This window comes from Narcine bancroftii, chromosome 2 (assembly GCF_036971445.1).
Source record: "Narcine bancroftii isolate sNarBan1 chromosome 2, sNarBan1.hap1, whole genome shotgun sequence".
Taxonomy (NCBI): domain Eukaryota; kingdom Metazoa; phylum Chordata; class Chondrichthyes; order Torpediniformes; family Narcinidae; genus Narcine; species Narcine bancroftii.
The window spans coordinates 137,428,683-137,441,366 of NC_091470.1; the positions used below are offsets into that span (position 1 = coordinate 137,428,683).

Below are 12,684 nucleotides of genomic sequence, written 5' to 3' on the forward strand. Positions count from 1 at the left end.
GTGCATGCGCAAAGGAATCAAGATAGCTGCGCCCAGCCTACGAACCCCGGATCGCCGACCAACAAGTTAAGTACGCACATTTTGGCTCTTACGTGCCCTGTATCCCTGTTATAGTCTGTCAAATACAACATGAACCACGTAAATTTTAGATTTTTTCTTTATATTTTAAAATAAATTTTTGGTCGTGTGTGATGAACGCAAGTTGCATAGGTCACAAGTCAGGGAGTTCCTGTAATTTCATTGTTCTAAGACAAGAGAATTGATGCTCATGTATCGCATTGGGCCAACGAAGAATACGCCCTCTCTTCCCCATTTCTAAATGCGTGTGCATAAGGAACACACAGGTTTATAATTCCGCATCTTCAAAGGAAAACAGTCAAGTCAATGTGCAGACATGGGACGTGATTAAAACAATCATTTGTAATGAGAACTTTGATCTCCCACGCAACGTGTTGTAATGGTACCTAGGATCCAGATGCACTGTGCACATCTGTGATCTCTGCCCTTTGGGGCATGGATATTTGGTACGACAAAGTCCCAGAGGCTCGGGGGAGAGGTCATCATCTTGCAGGAGGAGCATTATTTCCTATGTTAGAGCTCCACTGCCAAATGAATTATTAATGGTGTTTTGTTCCCTCTTTTTTTCTTTCCAGGGGTAAAGCTGCTTTCCCTTCCCATATCTATAAACATGGTTTTAATCAACATAGATCTTTCTTGGTCCAGAATTAAACTTATTTGCTGTGGCCAGAATTGTTCACAGGAAAAATTAAACATACTGAACTATTTACAAATGTCTTTGTGCGGAGGCTCCCATGGTCGGGCAAGCAGGAGGTGATTAAAGCCACTGGTTCTACTTTTGAATGCAAAATGAGCTTGAGGGGGGAGCTCACTGTGAATCTGTCAGATGATACGTCCACTTGTATGATATAGTGCTGTCTGAATATGTTTTATTTTCTTCATTTCTAAATGCACTGACCCTTGGGCTGATGTGATATGAGATGCGATGAAATGATTTCATATTAGCCCTCAACTCGTCTGTTATTTACAGTGCATCCTAATTCAATAGAATTTGTCCTGCATGATCTATTGATTACTAATCTTAGACTTTAAAGCAGTGGTCTAGACTCACATACCCTTACTAACCACGGAGCTGTAATGGCATAAGGATTCCTTAAGGTTGAATGTGAGTTGTGGGGTGGGGGGCAGTTTGAAAATCACTGCTTTAAAGCTATGCTTTATGAAATGATCAATTAAAAAAACTTTACTGCCCAGAGCAGTGGTTCTCTACCTTTTTCTTTCCACTCACATCCCACTTTAAGTAATCCCTCTGCCATCGGTGCTCTGTGATCAGTAAGGGGTTGCTTAAGGTGGGATGTGAGTGGGAAGGGAAGGTTGAGAATCACTGCTCGAGACCTAATTGTTACTGAAATATTTCACTTGAGAAACATTGTCATTGACCCATTTCCTTTGGAGTTCTGAAACCCTGCACATAACGAGTCAATTAGGGACGATTAAAACTGGTTTTCAAACTTTTTCTTTCCACCTATTAGCAACCCCTTACTGATCACAGAGCACCGATGGCAGAGGGATTACTTAAAGTGGGATGTGAGTGGAAAGAAAAAGGTTGAGAACCACTGGGATAGTGATAGTGTCTTACAATTGATCAAATTACCACTCTTTACAACATAGCAACAATTTCATTTCTAAATCCATTTCTGACTCGAGGGTGTTGAATTCAATCAACTGAGAGGCAAAATACAAGCATGGCATTCATACTGATGTTTAATCTGTATCTTAAGAGTTATTTTATGTAATTTTTCAGAATCAATTTATTGTAGTGAACAGATCACGAAATGTGTTGTTTTGCAGTAGCATCAGTGCAAATATTCATATAAACCACTTTTACAGCAATAAATAAAAATAGTTCATGAAAAGTTAAAATAAGGCAGCGGGGAAGAAGCTGTCCTTGTGCCACTGAGTGTTTGTCTTTCGGCCCCTGTACCTTTTCCCAGATGGTAGCAGAGTGAAGAGGGCATGGCCTAGGTGGTGGGTGTCCTTGAGTATAGAAGTCGTTTTCTTGAGACACTGCCTCAAGTTGTCCTCGATGGAGTGAAGACTGATGCTCGTGATGTCACATGTTGAGTTAACAACCCTCTGGAGTTTTTTCATATCCTGAGAGTTGGCGCCTCCATACAAGGCAATGATGCAACCAGCCAGAATGCTCAGCACGGTACACCTGTAGAGGTTGATAAGAGTCTTGGGTGACATACCAAACCTCCTCAAAGACTTCACAAAGCATAGCCACTGATGGACTTTCTTTGTGATTGCATCAACGTGGAGGATCCAGGACAGATCCTCACGAATTTGAAGTTCTTGATCCTCTCTGCTACTGAGCCCTCAATGAGGACTGGGTCGTGTTCTCCTGACTTCCTCCTGAAGTCCACAATCATCTCCTTGGTTTTGCTAACACTGAGCACAAGGTTGTAGGTGTGACACCATTCAACGAGCTGATCCATCTCCCTCCTCCACGCTTCCTCCTTGCTGTTTGTGGTTCTGCCGACCACCATGATGTTATCGGCAAATTTGTAGATAGCGTTGGAATTGTGCCTGGCCACGCAGTCATAGGTGTATAATGAGTAGAGCATGAACCCTTGAGGTGCACCTGTGTTAATAGACAATGAGGAGATGTTTCTTCAACCATTCACTAATTCTAAACATGGAGCATAACTAACTCAATGACATCCTCTTTTTGATTGTGTGGAAAATAAAGCAGAAGGGATAAGTTGAAATACTTCACCTCCAGGATCCATGATGAACTGTCAACCATGCCAAATTAGAAGCAAAACCTGGTGATTTTCTTTTAGTAAATGCTGATACGCATTATCTGCGTTACTCAAAATATAGTTAATGTCTGCTGCAATTCCTTGAACAATAAAAAATTATTTTCGTTGGCTCAAAAGTAACAAACATTGGAAAACTTGAGTGCAACATGTTTGACAGGTAAAAGAAAAGTTGCAGTCCTGAATGTTTCCAATAACTACAGCCAGCAAAAGCTTGTACAAGATCGGTAGTCATGGGCATAAAAGGACTACTGTGAAGACATGCAAAACTGCTGAGTTGCCCAAAAGAGTTTCAGGGGTTGTAAGGTATTTGCTTAGATCTGAGAAAGTGTCCAAAAACAACAAATTGATGGTGAAAATCAAGAATGAATTCCTAGTGTTGAGTGGAGAAAGTTGCAGCTGGAAACTGGGCAAGCCGTTTGGCAGTGGAAATATCACGGTTCCAAGCAGCAGGTCAAGAGATTTTTTTTTTAACCACCTCCAGTGGATTCTAGAGGAGGTTAAAAAAAAAATGTGATTGGTAGGGAAATTCTGGCTGCAGTTGAGTAAGTTGGAGCAAAATGTCACAATTGCTACTTTGAGGCAGAGATGAGAAACATGGGAGGAAGAACATATAATAATCCTTGACAAAGTTGAGAATTCAAGCGGGTATATACACCTTGGTCAGTGCCCTGAGAAGAAAACATGACATTCACCTAGGCAGTTTCCACATTGCATCAGAGTGTGGAAACCTCATAAAGAGGAGATTGAACAGGGCAAGGGAAAGGTAAACAGAGATGTAGCTCATAACAGGCCGGTGAAGAAAGAGGGGCAGGGGATGATCAAAGCTGAGTAATGTTCAAGGTCAATATTTTTAAAGAAGAAAATTTGCAGCAGAGGTTTAGCTGTGGTGGACGAGAGAGAGAGGGAGGGGAGGGGGGGGGGGATCAATACGAAATGCTGGAGAATCTAGAAAAGTCCAGGGATCGGGACAAGTTGGCAGGTAATTTGGAGTGGCAGGGCTATGGATGGCGGAGATGGTAGTTTGTCCCTTCTGAAAAGCAGCCAATCGCCACCTCAGTAATAATGATATTCTAAGGATGGTGATGGAGTTAGGCAGTGTGCCACCCTGATTTTGTGTCCATGATGAGTTGACCTATTTCAGTCGGCTTTCCCTTTGCTCTTTCTCCAGGGGCTGTTCCGAGATGTACCGCATGCCTGTAATGGAATACAAAGTGAACAATGAGGGGATCCCGTACGAGTTTAAACTGCCCTTCAGAAATAGTAACAAATGGCAGAGGGGAGTACCGTCGTCCCACAGCACAGTCCAATCCCAGGCAACAAACCAACCTGGCAACAAGATGGTATCTGCCTCGGGCAGCAGAACCCAGCCACAAGAACGAAGCTGTGCCATGCCACGCAGTGCTTCCAGTGATGGGCGTTCATTGGACACCAAGAGGTTTGTGATTTTTTTTTTTGTTTTCTCTCTTCTCTCTCCCCCTGCTCCCCCCCCCCCCCCCCCCACACTCCTTCCCCCATCCCAACACAATTTCACGGAAAACCAAGATGAAATAGAATCAGCTTGTTTATCGCAACAAGCAGCATTTTAATTGTTCGAAAAATACCTAATTGTCATGTTCACTTCAAGTATGGGCAAAACATCTCGTAATGGAAGTGTAAATTCCATTAGGTTTTAATGTTGAGCAGCAAACCTTGCCTTCGGAAGCAGTTATTGGAGATGTTCTCTCTCAGATTGGTCAAACTGGGCGAAAAGGGGTAAGGATGAGAACAGGTGCGTAAATTGGGTTCCTTTTAAATTTTTTCAGATGATCTCGTTAAAACGATTAAACTGGTTGACACAATAAAGTGGAATCAGTAACCCTCTGCTAAAACGTTATTGAGGCAAGAAAACGAAGGATTGCAGTATTGCAGTTGGTATATGGAGTTATGGTACAGGTCATTCGAATGTACCTCACAGCACTGCGCATCCATGTCCCAGGGACTTGACCAGCAAAGTCCAGGCTGGCATTTATTGAACTGATGGAGGTGGCTAAGCTGATTTCCTCTTTCCAGTGCAATGGGAAAAATGCCATTGTGCTACTTTGAAGAAGAGGAGCGATCTCCTAGGTGTTCTGCTCAAGATTTAGCCTTCATTCTCCTTTTTAAAAATCTACCATCTTATTGCCGGATGGGGAGGTGATTGTATATAAATTGCTTGTCAGGTTTCCTGTGTTATTTCATGACTTTACTTCAACAGTACTTCATTGGCTATAGGAGGAATTTTGTAGAGGATAGGTGACAGTTGCAAGGGACACAAGCTTGTGAGAGTAGGTGATTTTAACTTTCCACTTATTATCTGGACTCCCAGACTGCAAAAGAGCTGGGTGGGTCAAGAAAGTTTCTCTAATCAACTTATAGAGGTTCCAACCAGAGAGAGGGCAAAACAGGGTCTCCTATTGGGGAACAAGACCAGACAGGTGACGGAAAATTGTGCAGGGGAGCACTTTGGATCTAGTGATCATAATGCCATTAGTTTCAGTGTAATTATGGAAGAGAACAGGGCTGGTCCTAGGGTTGAGGCTCTCAAGTGGAGAAAGGCCAATTTTGAAGGTATCAGAACGGATCTGGCAAGTGTGGTTAGGGACAGGTTGTTTTCTACCAAAGGTGTGCTTGGGAAGTCAGAGACCTTCAAAGATGCATTTTTAAGAGTACAGAGTTTGTATGTTCTTGTCAGAATTAAAGACAAGACAAACAGGCATAGGTAACCTTGGTTTTCGAGAGATATTGAGGCCCTGGTTAAGAAGAAGGATGTATATAAGCAACAAAGAACAAATGACATAGTTGAGAAGTATAAAAAATGCAAAAAAAATTAAGAAAGAAATCAGGAGAGCTAAAAGAAGGCATGGTGGCTCTGGCAAGACAATGTGATGGAAAATCCCACGGGCTTCTAGATGGATATAAAGAGCAAATGGATTGCAAAGGACAAAATTGGTCCTCTTGAAGATCAGAGTGATCATCAATGTTTGGAGCTGGAATAGATTGTAAATGGGGTTATTTTTTGCATCTTTCTTTACTCAGGAGATGGACACAGAGTCAATAGAAGTATACAGGCAAAACAGCAGTGATATCAAGGATCCTGTACAGATTACAAAGGAGAGGTGCTTGCTGTCCTCAGGCAAATAAGGATTCATAAATCCCCAGGGCCTGGCAAGCTATTCCCTCTGACCTTGAGGGAGGCTATTTAGAAGTTGCAGGGGCCCTGGCAGATAGTGACCAGTTTGGACCTGAGAACCAGACCTATCTTTTCCATAACTATATTGAAATTAATGGCATTATGTTCACTTGATCAAAAATGCTCCCCTGCACACATTTCCATCACCTGCCCAGTCAAGCTCCAGTGTGCAGTGGCTAGTGTGTCACTGGAGGAACTCGGCAGGTATCACAGGGTTCATAGGAGGTAACAATATATAGTTTGGCAGGGGGATAAAAACCAGCATGTGAGGGTAGAGAATGAGACATGGTGGAGAGGATAAAGCAATGTGTTGTGGGTTTTTGAGGAAGGACAGGCAAGGAAGGGAGCAGTTGGATGGTTGGAAATGTGTTTATTCCCATGCAAGCAGTGTTAGGAATAAGAGCTGAGCATGGATCGGTACATGGAATTACAATGTTGTGACCATTACTGGTACTGGGGTTTAGATGTTTTAAAAGGGATAGGATGGGAGGTAAAAAGGGGGTGGGAGTAGCAATACTAATCAGGAATAGTATCACAGCTGCAAAAAGGGAGGATGCTGTGGAGGAAGCGTCTACTGAGTCAGTGTGGGTGGATATCAGAAACAGGAAGGGAGCGATCACTCTACTGGGAGTAGTCTATCGACCCCCAAATACCCCTCGGGACAGCGAGGAGCAGATAAGTAAGCAGATATTGGAATGGTGCAGAAATAACAAGGTTGTTGTTCAGCTGCCTAAATTTTGACTGGCACTTCCTTACTGCAAGAGGGATGGATGGGGCAGAATTTGTCAGGTGCGTCTCTGACACAGTATGTGGACAAGGTGACTTGGAGGTACTGGATCTAGTGCTGGGTAATGAATCTGGTCAGGTGGTGAACCTCTTGGTGGAGGAGTATTTCATTGAGAGTGACCACAACTCCCTGAGCTTTAGGATAGCTATGGATAAGGATAGAATGGGAATGTGTTTAATTGGGGAAGGGCAAATTACCATGGGATTGGGCAGGAACTGGGGAGAGTAAATTCTCAGTGGGGGGGGGGGGTGGTGGGAAGCTTGGCAGCAATATGGAAGATGTTTAGGGACCGCTTGCGTGGAGTTCTGGATAGGTTTGTCCCACTGAGACAAGGATAAGTTGGTAGGATAAGGGAACCGTGGTTGACAAGAGATGAGGCAGCTAGTTAAGAGGAAGAAGGAAGCCTGCATTAGATTTAGGAAGCGAAAGACAGGAAGGGCTCATGAGAATTGTATGGTAGCCTGGAAGGGACTTAAGAAAGGACTTAGGAGAGTGAGAAGGGAACATGAGAAGGCCTTGGCAAGTAGGATTAAGGAAAACCTTAAGATATTCTATGCATTCATGAAGAACTCAAGGATGATTGGAGTGAACTTAAGGATAAAGGAAGCAACCTATCCCTGGAGGCAGGAAAGGAAAGGGTGGTCCTAAATGAATGCTTTGCTACAGAATTCGCTGGCAAGAGGATCTTTGATCAATGTGAGGTTATACCTCAGATTACTACAGGAAGCGAGGGAAGAGATGACTGGGGCATTGGCAATTATTGTTGCATCCTCCCTGGCTGCAGGGCAGTACTGTAGGATTGGACAATGGCAAATGTGGTCCCCATGTTTAAAAATGGTAATAAGGGAGAATCCTGGGAATTATGTCTCTTATGTCAGTGATGTGCGAACTATTAGGGAGGATTCTTAGGACAAGATTTATGAGCATTAGACAAATACAGTCCCCTCATGGATAGTCAGCATTGCTTCGAGAGGGAGAGGTTGTGCCTCACAAGCCTAATTGAGATTTTAAGGAAGTAACAAATTAAATTGGTAAAGGTAGGGTGGTGGATGTGGATTTTAGTAAGACATTCGACTCATGGTAGACTCATTGAGAAAGTCATGAGGCATGAAATCCTTTGCAGTGTGTATTTAGAATTGCCTTGCTGGCAGAAAGTATAGTAGGTGGAACATATTCTGCCTGGAGGTCAGTATCTGGTGGAGGGATCTGTTCTTGGACCCCTGCTCTTTGTGATTTTTTGATGTGACCTGGACAAAAAAGTAGGGATGAGTCAGTAAGTTTGCAGATGACACGAAGGTTGGAGGTGTTGCAAATAGTCCAGTCAAGTTTATTGTCATCCAATTACACAAGTACAACCCATGAAAGACATTCCCTGGTCCTCAAAGCAAAGCACGCAGATATAACACAAATACAGGCAAACAAGTGACATGAAGACAAGTATTCATGTCGACAATGCATAAATATTGTTTCATAAATAGGAGAGTCTAGGATGGTCAGTGCGAGCAGTTCCTTTGGTTGTTCAACATTCTCACTGCTCATGAGAAGAAACTGTTCCTCAGCCTGGTGGTACTGGCTCTGATACTCCTTTATCTCTTTCCCGATGGGAGCAGCTGAAAGGCATTGTGTGCAGGGTGGAAGGAGTCCTCAATGATTTTACATGCCCTCTTCATTCAACAATACGGTTGTGGATGCATTTGTGGGTCAGTAGCATGTACAGGAGTGGGCTGAGCACATATCCCCAAGATGCACCAATGACGGGTTTCAACGTCCTGCTACAAACCTGGACAGACTGTGGTCTTTCTTTTAGGAAGTCCAGAATCCAGTTACAGACAGGGGTGTTGAGACCCATTGAGGATCATGTAGAAGGCTGTCACAGGTTACAACAGGATTGGGCAGAAAGAGGCAGAGTACATGATTAATGACAGGATCCTTCACAGTGTGGAAGGTACCTTGGAGTCCAAACCCTAGATGTCTGAAGGTTGCCATACAGGGCTGGCCTTCATTGGTCGGGGGATTGAGCTCAAGATTCATGAGGTAATGTTGTAGCTGTGACAGAGTATATAGATATGTTTTTGGGAGATAAATTGGGAAAGGTTTGTTGTAGTTTATGTACAAACACTTTAAAACAGATCTTATTTGAAATACTGGAGCTCTGCTAATGCTAGACATATCTGCCTCACAGCTTTTGCAAGAGCTTTGGAGAGTGCTCAAGGCACTTCACTAATGGATTGTTATTTACAAAAGGCAACAGATGAAAGATGTTGTAGGAACCGCAGATTGTCTGGAGATGTTCGAAGAGGGTCGTGTGGTTTTGCAAGCAGAGAGAGTCAAACAGGCTTTCTCTCAGAGAGTGAATGTGAGAGAGAGAGAGAGAGAGTGAGAAACAGAGAGATCACTTCTACAGTGTTACAGGCAGTAAGAGCAGCTGGGACTGGAACAGGACAAGCTGGCAAGCTTGTGGAAAGCCCCATTGGTGGTCATGAAAATGTTTTTGACATTTAAAGCATTATAGATTTTTTTTTAAACTCTTTGGGTATTTTCAATGCTCCGTTTCTTTAAAAAATCATTTGAATGTTGATCTCAGGAAGAATGATCTAACAAAATGTACAAAGACATGGAAAAAAGCACTTCAAAGGAAATGCAGGCTGTACCAAATGACCTTGTGGTTCATGCAAGAACCACAAGGGCTGTCTAATATTTCACTTGGAATAAGTGAAACAAAAAGGAACTCGGTGGTAATCTGAAAGAAAGAGGTTATCATCTAGAAAACCCTGAAGGGGAAAGTTTTGTCAGCAAGACACTGAATTGGCTAATGGAAGTACATCAGTTGTGGATGCCCTGGAACAACAAATCTCTCTGAAAACCGACAAGAACCTTCCTGAGCGATAACCATTTACCTTTCAAGCACCAAAATCTGGTGAACTTTACAAATGTTAAATTCTGTGCACAGTATAAGAATTGCCTGCAAACAGTGAACTTGGAGGACTGAGAAGTGAGATTGGACTGTGAACCAAAGAACTTTTCTGAACTTACACACACACATTACATACACGTGCGCTTAGAATTAGAAGGGGGTTAAGTTAGGTTAGTTAAGTTAAAGTTCTTTTTTAAAGATAATTAAAAGCAACTTTTGTTTAAGTAACCATTTGTCTTGGTGAATTGCTGCTGGGTTTATGGGTCCTCTGGACTTGTAACACAGCTATGTATGTTCAGATCTGGTCACCTCATTTCAGGAAGGATGGGAAAGCTATGGAGAGGATGCAGAGGAGATTTACCAGGCTGTTGCCTGGATTGAAGTGTCTTCTGCGACAAGGTTGGCAGAGCTAGGGCTTTTTCTCGTTGGAGCGGAGAAGGATGCAAGGTGACTTAGTGAACAGTCGACAAGATTGTAAGAGCCATAGATTCGGTGAACAGCCAGCATCTTTTTCCCAAGTTGAGACTAGCAAACACGAGAGGACATCTGGACAAAAGGTGAAAGGAAGCAAGTTGAGGAGAGATTTCAGGGTATGTTTTTTTTTAACACCGATAAGCAGTTGACGCCTAGAATGCATCTTCAGGCCTGGTGGTGGAGGCTGGTACAGTAGGAACATTTAAAAGACTCTTGGGCACATGGATGCAAGAAAACTAGAGGATTATGGGTATGATGTAGGGAAAGTTTAGTTTGCTGAGTGGATTCATACATGTCAGCACAACATTGTGGGCACTGGGCTAATATTCTATTATATTTTAACACATCCTGGTTCTCAGGTGAGGTGCTGAAAGATTGAAGGATACCTAATGTTGTCCACTGTTTATGAAAGGCTCTAAGAATACTCCGGAAAATTATAAGTCAGTGAGCCTGGCATCAGTGGAAGATATCTTAAGAGATTGCATATACAAGTATTTGGATAGAGAAAGACTGATTAGGGATAGTTAACATTGCTTTGTGTGAGGAAAGTTGCATTTTTTGAGGAGGTTGCGAGGAAAGTTGATGAAGGAAAGGTGGTGGAAGTTGCCTATGTGGACTTTTACAAGGTCCCATGTGGGAGGTTCGTCAAGAAAGTGCACTTGGTGTTCAGGATGAGATAGTAAAGGCATTGGCTTTGTGGGAGAAGCCAGAGAGTGGTGATGGATGATTGTCTCTCTGACTGGAGGCCTGTGACGAAGTGGTGTGGCCTCAGGGATCAGTGCTGGGACCATTGTTGTTTATCATCTATATCAATGATCTGGGCAATAATGTGGTCATTTTCAGATGACACAAAGATTGGGGTGTAGTGGACAGCGAGGAAGGTTGCAGCGGGATCAGAATCTATTGTCATGAACAAGTCATGAAATTCGGTGTTTTGCGGCAGAATATAGTGCAAACATTCATATTATAACCATCTTACAACATTACTATTAAAAATAATAGGGCACAAAAAGAAAGACAGTGTCTGTGGTTCATTGGTCATTCAGGAATCTGATGGCGGAGGGGAAGAAACTGTCCTTGTGCTGCTGAGTGCTCATCTTCAGGCTCCTGTACCTTTTCCCCAATGGTGGCAGAGGGCATGACCTGGGTGGTGGGGGTCTTTGAGGATAGAGGTGGCTTTTTTAAGACACCGCCTCATTTAGATGTCCTCATTGGAGTGAAGTTGGTACCTGTGATGATGCAGGCTGAGTTAACAACCCTCTGGAGTTTATTCTTGTTCTGTGATTTGGCACCTCCATGCCAGGCAGTGATGAAGCCAGCCAGAATGCTCCCCACGGTACACCTGTAGAAGTTTACAAGAACCTTAAGTGACATACTGAATCTCCTCAGTCACCTCACAAAGTATAGCCACTGGCAAGCCTTCTCTGTAATTGCATCAACATGGAAGCTCCAGGACAGATCCTCTGAGATGTTGACACCCAGGAATTTGAAGTTCTTGACCCTCTCCACTCCTGAGCCCTCGATGAGGACTGGGTTGTGTTCCCCTGACTTCCTCCTGAAGTCCACAGTCATCTCCTGGATCTGGACCACCTGGAAAAATGGGCTTTAAAATGGCAGAAGGAATTTAATGCCGACAAGTGTGAGGTGTTGCACTTTGGGAGGACTAACCAAGGTAGGACATACACAGTAAACAATAGGGCACTGAGTGGTGCAGTAGAGCAGAGGGATCTGGGAATATGGTTAAGTGGCATCACAGATAAGGTCTTAAAATAAGCTTTTGGCATATAGGCCTTCATAAATCAGAATGTTTATTATCAAGTTGTATAGGGGAGGCTAAATTGTGTGCAGTTTTGGTCACATAACTACAGGAAAAATATCAATAATTGAAAGAGTACAGAGTAGATTTATAATGTGGTTGTTGGAACTTCAGGAACTGAGTCACAGTTAAAGCAGCTCAATAGGGCAGACAGATATTTGCTGGTCCCTGAATAGTTTGTCGTTAGAGGAAGAGTAGTATGGGAAGGTTCAAGGGCCTAATAACTATTGGGGAAACAAAAATATTCTTGAACTTTTACACATATGGACTGGCACGCAGTCCTTTGGATGGTGCACCATCTCAAAAGCACGTTGTGAGAGGAAGGTACCTTAAAACACAAATGTTTGGTTTCAACTTGAAAGTGCATGTCATGGGATGCCAGAGTTTATTCCTGTTGTTTCAACCGCTGTTTGTCATTCCATTGCTGCTACAGGTTGATATCGTCTGTGGACAGTCCCTACGTCTCAGCAGCATCTGTCTCCATGGGAAGGAACCAACACAGCCGCAATTCTCCCAGCAATTTATCTTCTTCCAGTGATGCAGGATCTGGTGGTGGTAGCCATCGGAGGCAGAAGTCCATCCCTGATGGGTATGTCTCATTGTAGTGGGAGGCAGTCACTCTGCCCCCTGAAGTGGACGCAG

At 43.3% G+C, this 12,684-nt stretch overlaps 1 protein-coding gene across 2 annotated transcripts in view; it reads left to right on the forward strand.

Annotated features, from left to right (window-relative positions):
* Window positions 1–12,684, forward strand: part of sipa1l1 (signal-induced proliferation-associated 1 like 1) — a 177,605-nt gene that overhangs the window by 97,799 nt on the left and 67,122 nt on the right. For both annotated transcript variants that reach the window (XM_069918125.1, XM_069918126.1), the window contains exons 10-11: window positions 4,012–4,278; window positions 12,476–12,631. In XM_069918125.1, coding sequence (XP_069774226.1) covers window positions 4,012–4,278; window positions 12,476–12,631 — 423 coding nt within the window. The remainder of the gene's footprint in view (window positions 1–4,011; window positions 4,279–12,475; window positions 12,632–12,684) is intronic.